A 14,526-nucleotide genomic window follows, 5' to 3' on the forward strand; every position below is an offset into this window, starting at 1 on the left:
GTAGTGTACGGTTTTCTATTATGTTTTAGTATATTTATAGAAAATTGTCTTGTGAGAGCATGGGCTTGTAATCTGAGCATTGGACAGAACCATGCTGTAAAGAGGGTTTGAGGAGAAAGATCACTAAATTACTCAAACACGCATGGGTGACACATAAAACCTCTACAGGCTTGTTTTTGATGAGGGCCTGTCTGATCATTTTAAAGGTGCATTGTGTAACATTTCTGGTGAAGAGTTCACCATGTGCTTGTCTCCATGGTGATATCATTGCTTTGCCTGAAATTTTCTAGGTGTTTTTAAAGTAGAATTATCTCCAAAGAGAATTCTAAATGTGTAATATTGTTAAAAATATGAGCTGCAATAAATAAGTAAGTCTTTATTTATACAGCGCTTTTCACAGACATTTTTGTCACAAAGACACTTTACACAGCATTATTCAGCATTATTCATTCACTCTATACCTGGTGATGATAAGCAACGATTGTAGCCACAGCTGCACTGGGGCACACTGACAGAAGCACGGCTGCCATGCCAATCAGCGCCATTGGTCCGTCCGACCACCACCATCACGCACACACTACTTTCATACTAAGCAACGTGGGTGAAGTGTCTTGCCTAAGGACACAACAACAGTTATTCCCACTGGCACCCCACTGTGACTCCTGATTTTCCCAGTGGTCTCCCATCCAAGTACTAACCAGGCCTGACCCTGCTTAGCTTCTGAGATCTGACGGGATCAGACTTTTACAAGTCAGTTTGGGCAAATACATATAAAAAGTAGTTTTGACTAGCAGTAGTGGTAGTTGTTGTAGTTGTAGTAGTAATTGTTGTTGTAGCAGTAGTAGTAGTTGTTGTAGTAGCTGTTGTAGTAGTTGTTGTAGCTGTAGTAGGAGTAAAAGTAGTTGTTGTAGTACTAGTAGCAGTAGTAGTAGTTGTTGTTGTACTAGTACTAGTTGTTGTACTAGTACTAGTTGTTGTTGTTGTTGTTGTATTAGTAGTTGTAGTTGTTGTAGTAGTAGTAGTAGTAGTAATGCTGAGATTGTGTACTGCGTCAAACTTCTATAGCTCAAATTTCATAGTAGTACAAAAAAAAAATCTAAAATGTCCTAGCTGTACAAAGAAAAAGTACCACAATAACTAGTGAGCAATCTACAGTAAAATATACTGAACGGTAGATCCAAATAGTAATTATTGGGGATGGTACAAGATCTCATGACAAAACATCTCAATTTTGTGTGTTTGTGTACATTTGGATGAAGTATTGGTGGTGAGTAACATCTCTGACAGTTCCAAAAAGTATTAGAATTTAAACAAAAATCTTAAAATCAATCTTAAAATCTCGTCTTGTCTCATTCTCGTGGAACTAACCTCGTATCTTGTCGTAATTATTGTAACTAAGGAACATCATAACATGGCAGAAAGCTCCAGAAAGTCCTCCCCCGTCTCGTTAATATTTGTACGTATTTATTCTTTATCGGCTTGTGTTAGTCAGGTGTTAAGATGCTCTATACTGCAGTTCAGGTTCACAGTTATGTTTTATTTATAACCTTGTAAACTATATTACTGTTTATGAAAATGCACAACACAGAATCTCTCAAGATCTTGGCCACATTCACTTCTGGAGAGCAGCCAAAGTTTCACGGAAAAGCAAAACCTTGACCTCGTGCGATCCGTATGAGATGCATTCGAACTCTTGCACTTTATTATATTTTGTGTTAGTGGAACCATTTGGCTCTTTAGTCCATTTTAGTGCGCTCGGTCCGCCTACGTGCTCGTCTGTGTGGGTTAACGTATGAATGAAGTCGGTTATGAAATCAGGAGAGGAGGGATCTCTTGACGTGTTTTAAACCAGATGCCCTTCTTGTCAACAGTTACATATAAAGTGCAAATGTGGATGTTTTTTTGTGAAGGAAGTGTTTGGCCACGAATGCCAAAAGTTTAAATAGTAGAGTGAAAATGTACTTACTTCTACTTCTAAAATTGAATGGTATGATTTTAAAGAAACCATATATAGCCTGCACTATTACTGTATTGTTTAAATAAAAAGTACTACAATCACATCCAAATTTGAGACAGTCCAACCACAGCTACTTATTTGCTTCCTGTGTCTCCTCTTGAACATTCTTGTAAGATTCAGATCAAAGTTTTTGCCTGAGATTAGTAATATTTTGGTGCTTTGATTATCCACACTGTTTCTCAGTTTTATTTTAATTTTTTTCGTGTAAACCCTCATGTTTGTTTCTGATGCAAATAGAGCATATGTCTCTCTGATTGCAGGGTATCCCCAGGTTGATCCACTTGTCAATTAAACTCTCTGAAATCGGAGAGACAGAATACAGCTCCAGATCCATTCGTCTTTGTCAAGTTTTGTCAAAGTGTGTGGATCTGTCTGGACAGGTAAGATTGCCAGTGTCTTAACCGGCACATGAAGGACACATCCAAGTTTTGCTCATTCTCAGTATATGAACAGGTCTCATGTGAAAGCTTCGAACCTCCAGAATTCCCTCATTATTACCTGGTGCAGGTGCTTGAGGCTTAAGGAGTGACCGTTCATATCTGAGAGAGTCCAGTTCTTTGTACTTAAGAATGAATCAGTATTACAGTTTTTATCTGTACGAGCTATATTTCATTTCATCTGCAGACACAGTTAGATCTTCTTACATCTTACGTGCACGTCCTTTAAAGGGCCACTAAACACCAAAATCACTTTTTTATCACTACTGATAAACTGTGTAAATGTAATCAGACTGGTGCCACCTAGTGCCTCCGCTCAATTTCATTTCTCTCCACTAGACGGTTTGCATGAACCTTGGAAGTTGTAGACCATGCACCGGCCAATCAACGAAGAGCTGTGAAGCCACGACTGGGTTCCTTTTGTGGTACAGCACAATACATAGTTCTATCATTATTTGCCTTGTCTTTCTTGCATGAACAAAAGGAACAGGAAGAAGATCAATGTTATAAACCCTGCTCCTTTCATATCTTTTTATCCCGGTTTGTTCATGGTGCATGTATACACTGTATCCCGGTTTCAGTATCCAGGTTATGGCAGGAGCTCATGGGTTGTATTTTTCCTGGTTTATTAAATTGATTTAAGTAAATTTTTGCACTTGCGCATTTGTAAGATTATGTCAAGAAACCGGCATACTCTATTTGATCATGTGTACAGGGATATGAGTGTCCCTGTTTCTCAGTGCGCATGTACACGCAGTATCCCGAATACTGACATAACCGGGATATGGCTAATAACCGGGATACTGATGTGCATGTAAACGCACTCATGGAGACCAAACCAAAACAAGTTACAAGCCAGATCTGTGGAGAGGTGACCCCGCTCACAGTCAGAATGTCTCTTTGCCTGTTTCATGTATTTTTCAGTTAATAAAACCACCTGTAATTAAATAAATGTAAGGTAGAGCTGTTTAATGTCATACTGTGGAACATTCCAGACAGAGCACTGACATATCCATAGAAACAAGCAGGTGACAGACCCTCCACCTGAAAAGTTACACAATGCACCTTTAAGATACCTGTGTCACTTTCTATAGATAAGCCAGACTCGAGACACCTATGACACTTTCCCATCTCGGTATTGAAAAGTTTGGGTCACAAAGTTGTTGCTATAGGAGACGGAGCTCATATACAATTCTGTCACATCCATGGAGAAACTTTTCTATTCCATCGACCTGTGGCAGAAAAGCTCATATCTCTGTGCTAAACACACCCTTCCTGTCAGTCATGTGGCCCTTGCATTTTTCATGTTTATAAATGGCCTCTCAATCCCCTATCTCCCATCAATACACGCTGCATATTTACACTTGTTTATCTCCCCATACCTGCTGGCTAGTAAGACTTTAATATGCACCTGCAATTCTAATGGTAAACACAGTTGGCTCAGATATTTGCTTTTCAGTGCTGGATTCCAGTTACGTAATACTGATTTACATGTCAGTTTATAGTGTTGTAGTGCGGTGAGTTGCACAGAAGACGGGCACTGGATTAATGCAGTGATTTATAATTTAAAGCTTTCCATCATCATTGGTGGACTCAAGAATTGTATTTCAATTAATTCATGCATGAAAATGTTTTCGCCTACCCCCTATTCCCACCTAGACAGGCTCGCGCCACCTAGTGCCTCCGCTCCATTTCATTTCTCTCCAGCGACTAGATCAGGAAACGAAATACACTAGATGATTTGCAAGAACCCTGGACATTGTAAATCACGCACAGGCCAATCTATCTGGGTCCCTTTGTGGTACAGCACAAGAGTAAACAAAGCGGTCGAGATGGATGTAGACGAAGACAGACATTCTGTGTTGGCAACGATTCCAGAGATCAAGGATTTAAAACCAGAACAAAAGAGAATGTTTGGTAAATTTTATCAAGGGGAAAGACGTTATTGTCCTTCTTCCTACGGAATTTGGTGCATTACATATGTCACGACCAAACAGTAGCAATTGGTTAAATAAAAAAAGTACCTGCCTACCATCAAGCAAATGAATTTTAATGCTGTGAGGTCAGACAGTTTCCACAAAGTGAAACCGGCTGATGAATCAGGCTAATTCTCACCCACACCTCTGTAGTTATTTACAATGGGAAAAAAATGATAAAAAGTTGACTCTGAGTTATACAAACGGTTCGAAAGAGGCCAGCCATAGAGAATCAGTTGTGGAATTTTAAACAGCAAGTTAATAGATATGTTTTTATTATTAACATTATTATTATTTCTTAAAATTAAATTTGACTTAGTCCAATGAGGTTCATTTGGTCTTCCGATAATTTATATGATCTTTTTTCAGATCAAGAGTTTGTTTTCATAGCTGACAGTTTGGACTGTTCACTAGGGCTCTTCCTCAGAGTGGTCACATGATGTTGCTGTGACATGTCCGGTCAGCTGATTTAAACAGGTTTTGGTGAAGAACATGTACATGTATCTTTCTACCGGTGCAGGCAGGATGACAGCCCCATCTGCAGTTCAACTTCCTCAGAACAGTATCCCAGGTGTGTGAGACTAAAAAAACGTGCCCACAGGACTATAAACCTTGACGAGAGGGCTTTTTTACTCTCACACACCTGAGATAATGTCCTGAGGAAATCGGACTGCAGATGGCGCTGTCATCCTGCCTCCACCAATAGGAAGACAGCACCAAAACCTGTATAAATCAGCTCCCCAGACACACACTCACAGCAACATCACGTGACAGCTTTGAGGAAGAGCGCTAGTGAGCAGTCCAAACTGTATGAAAGGTATGAAAACAAACTCTTGGTCTGAAAAAGAACCTAATAACTTAAATTAGACTTTTTTTTAGATTTTCCTTTTTATTTTATTTTTTATTGAGCTGTAAACATTGTCCGTATAACTCTGTTATTTGTCAACCTCTTTCAAATACACTCACTTTTTACAAGGGCCTAGGTTTGCATCGGGACAGTGGGGACATGTCACAACAAAATAGTCCCTACCAATATTTTATTTGAATAAACAAAAATATAAATTTATTCAGATATTTTTCCAACTCAGTAGTATTCATTTTACACGTTTTAGTTCACATTTTGTTTATTAGACTTTCTGAGATGTATTCAGTGATGTGATGACAGGGTTACACCTGCCGCTGTTTCATTGGCTGCAACAGAATGATGTCATTAGTGGTGCCAGGAGCCTAAACTGGGGAAGCGGCAGGACAGGGCCAGCATCTGAAGTAGCTTGAGCAAGCACACCAAACTTTGAAAAACTTTTCAGAAGGAACTTACTCGGCTTTATCTTCAATTAAACTTGACTTATAATGAGCTGCCACGGAAAAAGAACGACTATCACCACAAGTGCACCTCTCAAACGGAGCCCTACTCGTGCGCCCCTTGGATATGACCTCACAAATATCTCATCACCAACAAGCTGCTACAAACTTCTACATCGCTGTTTTTCCACAATGGACACAAACTCTACATTTTGTGAAACTGAAAAGATGAAACCACCTCTCACTTATTTTGGACCTGCCCAGACTGTGTGTGTTTTTGGAAAGAATTAATAAAACATAGCTGATAATGTCCCCACCAAACCTACACCCTTGACTTTTCAAGTTAAAGCTGCCATTTGTAATTAGAGTGGTCGACCCAGCCACGTTGTGTTCTCACATATCACCACTAGATGCTGTCTGTGTTACTGCAGTCTGATAGTCTGACAGCTCTGGTCTGACAGAAGAAGATCTGAGAGGACAGCTGAGTCTGAGCAAAGACTGAGCAGATTTCAGCCTATATTAGCATCAATACGGACTACTTTATTTGCATTTGTGGACAGAGAACATGTCTGTGCTTTTCTCTCAACGGGATGTCACAAAAATTTGATTTTTCATGTTGTTCCGCTGTTGTGACACTTTGACCAAACAGATCCAAATGGTTGTTTTCTGTCTGCTTTCACCATGACACATTTCAATTTGGTAAGAGTTTATAAGTGCTTTTCACAACTTTCAGATGCCAGAGTAGAATGTTACCATCTTCAAAACAGCTCACAAACCTTAGTTCCTGGTTTGGGAACAAAAAAACCTACAGTATTTCCGATGTAGACAGCACACAGCGGACTCACTTTGACTCTAAGCTGTTCTTACACAATATATCTGTACCGAGGCAAAACAAATTTAACTCTACATTAAAAAAGCAAGCAGAGCCATTTTAAATCCCTGTAGCACACACACAGCCCAATGCGTTTTTGCCTGTTTGGTGCTTCCATCTCTAACACGAGCGCTGACTCTGAGCTGACAGTGAAGTGTGAGTGGGAGGTGGAGGTAGCTCAGGTCCACAGGCAGCCGTCCTAATACATGTTTTCCACCGCTGCTGTCAGAGGTGTAAAAATAGTCCTGATGGTCCCACGCATCACATCTCGTATTCGCCGCATGCTTTTGGTCTGTCATGTACTTACAACCTTCAAATGTTTATCTGTTAATTTATGTACCTTGAATCAGGAGACGGAATAGAAAAGGCCTTGGTCTGACGGCTAACTGAAAAACAAATGAGGAGTTTTAAAGAGATAAAAGTGGAAGGGTGAAGTTATTAGTGAAATAAATGAATTTGAAAGAATGGTTTGGTGTGTAAACTTGTTTTAGAAGTTGAAGTTGTAAATATGTTGCTTTTTTGGTGAAGGATGTTTTTGATGCATTAAACAGTATCTCCATGGAGACAAGCAGGTGACTCCACAGGGCTCCACAAGTTACTGGTCAGATCTGTGCACCTTCATGTGTAATACTTTTGTAGTTACAGTGGTTAAGGAGGTAGTTATGGTTTCTGTATTTGTGAATTTATAAATTTTATGTCAATATGTTAAAGATCCCATATTACACTATTTTCTGATCTATGTTATAATGTTGTTTCCTCATAAAAAACAGACCTGGAGTTGTGTTTTGTTTCATTCGCACATGTTTAACACACAAACCCTGCATATTGTGTTTTTAAACTCATATTCACTAGAGCAATTTTGATGATTTCAGCCCTGGAATTTCCTGTTTCTATTGAACTAAAGGTAAAATGTAGCCAGGCTGGCGTCACCTAGTGCCTCCGCTCAATTTCTTTTCTCTCCAGCGACTAGGTCAGGACTCAAAATACAATAGACGGTTCCACATATTCCACATATTCAGGGTTGTCAATGATTCCCAAGATCAAGGATTTAAAGCCGAAACAAAGACAATGTTTGGTGAATTTTATCAAGGGGAAAGACATTATTACCCTTCTTCCTACAGGGTTTAGGAAAAGTTTAATATACCAGTTAGCGGCACATTACATCTGTCACGACCAAAGAGCAGCGATTGTGTTATGAAGAAACAGAGAGAGGACCCGAAATGCAGGACTGCTGTAAAAGATCTTTAATAACAAATCCATAAATCCAAAAAATCCAAGACTTGAAACTAAACTGCCATGACATGAGACAAGATGAGACTCTGACAGTGGCAAGGGACCAACAAAGGGCAGAGGAGAACACAGGGTATAAATGCACACAGACACACGTGAAACACATTAGGACTGGGCAAACAATCAAGACAGGAAGTAAAACGCACAACTACAAGCACAAATGTCAAAATAAAACACCAAAATGAGCAAATACAACCACTACAAACATGAACCATGACAGATTGTTTAAATTAAAAAAAGTACCCACCTACCATCGAGCAAATAAATCCTAATGCTGCGAGGTGAAACGAAGTAAAACCGGCTGATGAATCACGATAGGTAAAAGGAGCTGTTAACTAGAAAACTACAACTACATGACATCACAAGGTGGAACAGAGAATTTTGAGCTTTGGAGATGTAGACAGACTAATAAATGGAGTTAACATTAGGGCTGGGTATCATTATGAAGTTGCCGATACGATACATACCTCGATATAGTGAGCTTTCGATTCAATATGATATATTTCAAATCGATTTGATACGGTTCAATAAAAATAAAGACTATATCTTGTCTGTGATACTAAAAGTCTTTGTTAAACCAATTTTTGTGCAAAGTCCATATGAAACACAAACATTTTATTCATCAAAACAGTGAAAATATCAAATGTGTCGCATAAAAAAGTTTCCTTCCTCTAAACAAGCAACAAAACTGTAGCATTGTAACAAAATAATTTAGTAAAATATACCAAAAAGTACTCTTGGTGATATATCGATACAGCAGCCCACGATATCGATACTGCATCATCACATTAAGTGATACGATATATCGATATTTCAATATTTTTGCACACCCCTAGTTAACATGATTAACTGAGATTCAGGAGCTGGACCACGCCTCAACCTCCACTTCAGCCAACCACGGTTCATCTAAACCACACCTTAAATTACCCAAAAGCTCTATTTATACGACCTATACCGCAGTGTCAGCTCCCTCCCACACCTGTCTCTCATCCATCCTTCAGTCCGAAGACATCATCTTCAAGGAGGAATCAGCTGGGTGACCATTTTGGACTGGAAACAGAATCCCCACCTTTGCGTCTTCCCCCATCCATCACATTTATCCATCACGTTTTTCATTGTTGTGATTTGGTCCTTGTTAATGAATAGAGGGTTACGCAAACACATGTGAATGAAACAAAACAACAGGTAACAACAATATAGCATGTGTTATTAGATTATTTTTTCAGACCAAGAGTTTGTTTGAAAAAAAAGAACCTAATAACATAAATTATCGGAAGACCAAATGAACCTCACTGGACTAACATTATAACGTGGCTTTTGCATAATATAGGACCTTTAAGTATAATTGTACACATTTATTGATTTAAAAGTGAATGGGTCAGTTTGTACTCCCATCTCTGCTTAACTTTAAGTCAAAGCATAAACCAATTTCATAATCAAATCTGCTTTTCTTATCTGTCATGTTCAAATGTCATGCCTCAGAGCTGGTCCGGCCTGAGTGACCCTGGCAGTTTCATAACACAATGTCCAAACTCCCCAATCCTCTTAACCTTGAACAAGATGGATGGACCGGGCTGTGTGTGTCACTAAAATGCCCCCCCCCAGAAACAAATTTGTCATGGATGCACAGATAAGCCAAGTTTGAGCCATGCTACATCAGTGTAATGAAGTGGTAGCTTTGTTTACAAGTACAGTGCGTGTTTTAAATGAATGAAGGAACACAACAAGGCCAAAACGTGCATTCTAATCATGGTTGTCAGACTGTCTGGCTTCTTCTTTATAGCGAGTTTGGGTTTCTTTTATGTTAATAGATGCAGAAAACACTTAAAGGACCCACAATACGCTATTTTCTGATTGCAGTTATAATGTTGTTTCCTCATCACAAACATACATGAAGCTGTGTAACCCTATATGTTTAGGTTGAGTTCTTCTCTAAAACGGAAAACACTCCACCTCGTGATGTCATGTGGTAATAAAGGAAGTGCTTCACTGTGTTTTTAAACGCCACACACCTTCACTAAAATTGTCTGGATAATTTCAGCCTTAGAATAGCTGATCTCTACTGAACTGAAGTTAAAAGGTGGCTGGAAACTGGAACAGAGCATTTTGATCTTTGTAAATGGTAACTCAAACATGTGTGAATGAAACAAAACACAACAATCTGTGTAACAACATTCTAAAATGGCTTAAAGCTCACAAGAGTCAATTTTGTGTAGTCTTTAAATGTCTGGAGAAATACTACAGGCCAAAACCTGTCATTTCCAGGTACAATTCTTTATAGCGACTCTGGGTTTCTTTCTTTTCTTATTGAAAGTTGCTTTAGAATTGTGCTTTTTGGCAGTTATTTTTCATGAGAAAAGTGTGAATCTAAGAGTGGTGATTGTACAGTCATAATTTCGTATCGGTCATAATATCATTTCTTCTCTTTGTGGGTGTGTGGTTGCTTGTTCTGGGGCCTGGGATCAAGAATCCACATTTATCCGGTGCAGAAAAAGTTTCAGAGGTTTCAAAGTCACCTGCACATAAGATGTTTCGGCTTCCATCCAGAAGCCATTTTCAGTTTGATGGTATACAATAACTGAGACCCTACATTTTACACTACTGTTATAATGGTGTGTTCCAGTCATCCTCAGAGGTCGCATTTTTTAAGCCTGATTCATCGGCCTGTTTCACTTTGTGGAAACTGTCTGACCTTCGCAGCATTAGGATTCATTAGGCGGGCAATTTTTATTTAACCAATTGTTGCTATTTGGTCGTGATGTATGTAATGCGCCAAATCCCATAGGAAGAAGGGCAATAACGTCTTTCCCCTTGATAAAATTCACCAAACATTCTCTTTGTTCCTGTTTTAAATCCTTGATCTCGGGAATCGTTGCCAACACAGAATGTATGTCTTCGTCTACATCCATCTTGACCGCTTTGTTTACTCTTGTGCTGTACCACAAAAGGGACCTAGTCATGGCTTCACAGCTCTACGCTGATTGTACCGTCTAGTGTAATCTGATTCCTGACCTAGTTACTGGAGAGAAATGAAATTGAGCGGAGGCACTAGGCTAGGATTTTTTGACATGATGACCCGAATTTTATCGTATTACAACAAAAATACCCCAAATCTCCCCAATTTTACAAAGAAAACATACCCAGTAAGTAAATTAAGTGAATATACTGTATATTTCCATCTTGCCTGGTATAGAAACAATCCTTTTTAGACCTCTTCTGTCTATATTCTTTCTGTGTCAGAGCTTCTTTAGTGTTCCTTGTGAGATAGGGTTCAGCCTGGTTCACTTGTGTACTGTACTACTCCCTCTCGTTCCATTTACTTAACTTGAACTTGAAGGAATTGTAGTTTTCAAAGTAGACACCATACTTTTAGTCTTACCTGGGTCATATTTACTTTGAAGTAATAGTAATTCAAAACAGCGCAAAAAATGTTTTTTTGTTTGTTTGTTTGTTTGTTTTTTCTGTTGACAATATTGAATGATTTGAACATTTATGTTTCTTAGACTTAATTTTTAGATTGGCTTTTCCATTATTTTTTGCCTATTCATTGAAATTACAGAATCACTGAATGTTTTTTTCTTCTGTCCAACTTGTTAGTTACTTTTGGAGTCATTATTTGGATCATTAGTTTGTACTTTTCTGAGTTATATTTAAATGAATGTCACTTTTACTTACAAAGTTCAGCTCCATTAGTCACATCTGATTATAGGTCTCTGGTGGCTCACTTTCTTAGATGACAGAGCGGGGGTGTGTGGGAAAGGGAATACATAATCTCAAATTCTGATTCTATGCTGTTGCAAAAAAAAAAAACAAAAAAAAAAAAAACAATAAATATATTGTTTGAAAAAATAGGTCTTTAGTGGCTCACTGACCCATTTATTTCACTGCAGTGGAAAGTTATTGATGCAAAAAATGGTATATAGAAATTCTTGTTTCCATGTTTTTATATGATGTGTTTGGTTTCTGCACATCACTTTGAACAATACACAACAACATCAGTGAATGATAAGCGCATAAAAGAACTAGTTGTTGTATTCAAATCACAGCAGGTGGCCATTGAAAAAGCATGCACCACGCGCACGCTCACCCACACACACAGTTGTTTAACTGACCCTACCTTGACCGCCTCGATGTGCGTGACCCCGTCGAACATCATGTCATTCACGGTCACAATCTGGTCCCCGACCCGGAGCCCCTCCCTCTCCGCGAACGACCCGGGCTCCACGAGGGACACGTAGATCCCGACTCCGTGCTCCGCTCCTCCTCTGATACTGAACCCCAAACCCTCCAGGCTCCGCGTACGGGTCAGGGTCACCTTACGCACCTCTCCCAAAAACGGCCAGTCTAGGAACCCACCAAGACCGCTGCTCTGCTCTTGGATACACGTGACATACTTCTGCAGCGCCAAATCGTCCCCTTCCCCGTATCCCTCCGTTGTCCCGTTACCGGCGAGGAGCTCGGGTTTTAGGTACAGTCCCTCTGAAGTGTACTGGTCAAAGAGGAGCTGGTCCGAGCGCGGGATAACGAGACGCAGCATGGGTAACAGCTGTCTTTTCGTACTCGTGTTTAGAATGACTTTGAGCGTCTGGACCAAGTCGTACACGTTCCTTTTGGCGTGGTACACATTGAGACAGTGTATGAACTGCTCCCGCTCCACGTCGTCGAGGAGCACGTTGAGCGAGTTGTGGAGACGCCGGACATTCGCCGAGAGCGCGCGACCGGCCGAGCCACCGGAGCTGAGGCACGGGGAGGAAGAAGTGCTGAGCGAAACCTGCTGCTCCAGATCCGCGCTCATCATACCGCCAACGTTAAGAGCATCTCTCGTTGTCCCGTTCGGAGGCGCGATAAGTGGGATACAACTTCAACAGGTGCGCGCTGGAGGAGGGGATGGAGGCGACGGTGCTTCGACTGTCTTCACGAAAGCGTTTGACATCTTCAGCCAGATTTAAAATGCATTTGCTGTTTTGAAGTTTGTAGGATTGGAGCTACAGCGCTGCGTAAAATTGTTACAGAGAGCACGTTAGCGTTGATACATCAAATAAATACGTGCGTAATGAAGTAACCAAATATGCACCGATAGTCCAAACGGAAAGCTTTAACATTTTCAACTACATGCACGCCTTTCCTGTTGAAGTTAGTCGGATTGGAGCCACTGCGCTGCGTAAAACAGTTTATGAAAACACGACAGCGTCAATAAATCAAATAAATACGTGCGTAATGATGAAACCAAAAATATCCACGAAGAGTCCCCACGAAAACGTTCAACACTGACAACTTGCTTACTGGTTTGTTGTTAAACTTTCACAGCGTTGTACCACTGCGCTGCGTAAAAACGTCTTATCCAAGGCGATATCTTCGTTTGAGTTCTACACCGACCCGTGCGTAATTCCAGATCCAGTCCAGTGTTCACGCGGCGTAGCGGGGGTCCGTGTTGTGGATGCCAGTGGTGCACCGCGCTCGGCTCGCGTCTGTCTCCTCCGAGTCTCAGCTGCACGCGCGCGCTCAGGAGTCAGGACAGGATGTGACGTAGAGGCGTGTGTGTATGTGAGTTGCCTGGAAACTGACTGAAATTCTCTCCGCGCGCTGCTGTACTTGAGTGATTATTTTTGGGGTTCCATTAGGTGATGTGAGGAAGTGGAGGAATGCCAAAAACCGTAAAATATGAAACAGAAATATGACTTTATAAATAAAACTAAGTTGCATTTTCAGATATCACACTTTTGAGGTGAGAGATTGATTTTAGAGATTAGAAACAACAAAATGAATCAAAAATAATCAGAATAGTCATATTATTCTTTCTCTTATTTTTCTTTCTCTTTTTAGGCTACTTTATAATTGTGTTTCTTTTGATATCAGCCAAGTCAGTGTTGTGGTTATAACAATGTCAAAGTTGGTTCTGAAATGCTAGACCAAATAATTTATTTGTATTTTTCTACATGAACATTATATCAAAATCAATTTGCCAAACCAGAGAGACATTTGTGACTGTGAGTGAAAAAAGACAGAGGGTATAGGGTTCAAATCATAGACTATGGTTCTAATTTATCTGTAATCAACCAGAATTTAACATAATGTAGCAAAATATGACTTCAAATGTCTATCTGAGGTTGCAGTGAATATTAAATTGTGGAAAAATGCCCTGATTACGGAAACAATCCCCTCAACTAATTTGTATTTGCGAACAAAGATGATTATCACATAGATGCCTATCTGAAAGCGTGACATCAATTCAACAAACTTGAAAGGGCGAAATACAAACATATAGTAGACTTGGTGATTTATTTTTCTTATTATTTATTTATTTTACAAAAAAAAAGCAAACAATAAATCTAAGATCTACAAAGCTTGTTAGAGGTGCACAATGTCTTTTTTGGAGTGGGAGTGTTAAGACCCGGGTGGACCAAACATAAACCAAACCAGACCAAACATTTTATTTTAGGTTAGTTTTAATTGACTTTAAATGCCAAAACGTCTCCTGTGGACAAAAACAAAGTATGAACAGAAAGGTGGACCTGATGGGCCGCTCAAACAGAACAAAGCATGCTTTGCCCCGTACAGGGCTGTAGAACCAAAAAGTAAAAAGTAACCTTATCAAAGAAAAGGATAAACAGGACAGCCGCTCCCTCCACCTCA

At 39.8% G+C, this 14,526-nt stretch overlaps 1 protein-coding gene across 1 annotated transcript in view; it reads right to left on the reverse strand.

Annotated features, from left to right (window-relative positions):
* LOC110163802 (whirlin-like) overlaps positions 1-12,688 on the reverse strand; it is a 345,556-nt gene extending 332,868 nt beyond the window's left edge. The window contains exon 1 of the mRNA XM_055161486.1: positions 12,011-12,688. Coding sequence (XP_055017461.1) covers positions 12,011-12,688 — 678 coding nt within the window. The remainder of the gene's footprint in view (positions 1-12,010) is intronic.
* Between the last annotated feature and the right edge of the window lie 1,838 nt (positions 12,689-14,526).

This window comes from Boleophthalmus pectinirostris, unplaced genomic scaffold, assembly GCF_026225935.1.
Source record: "Boleophthalmus pectinirostris isolate CB_2022bp ecotype Guang Dong unplaced genomic scaffold, ASM2622593v1 HiC_scaffold_4, whole genome shotgun sequence".
Taxonomy (NCBI): domain Eukaryota; kingdom Metazoa; phylum Chordata; class Actinopteri; order Gobiiformes; family Gobiidae; genus Boleophthalmus; species Boleophthalmus pectinirostris.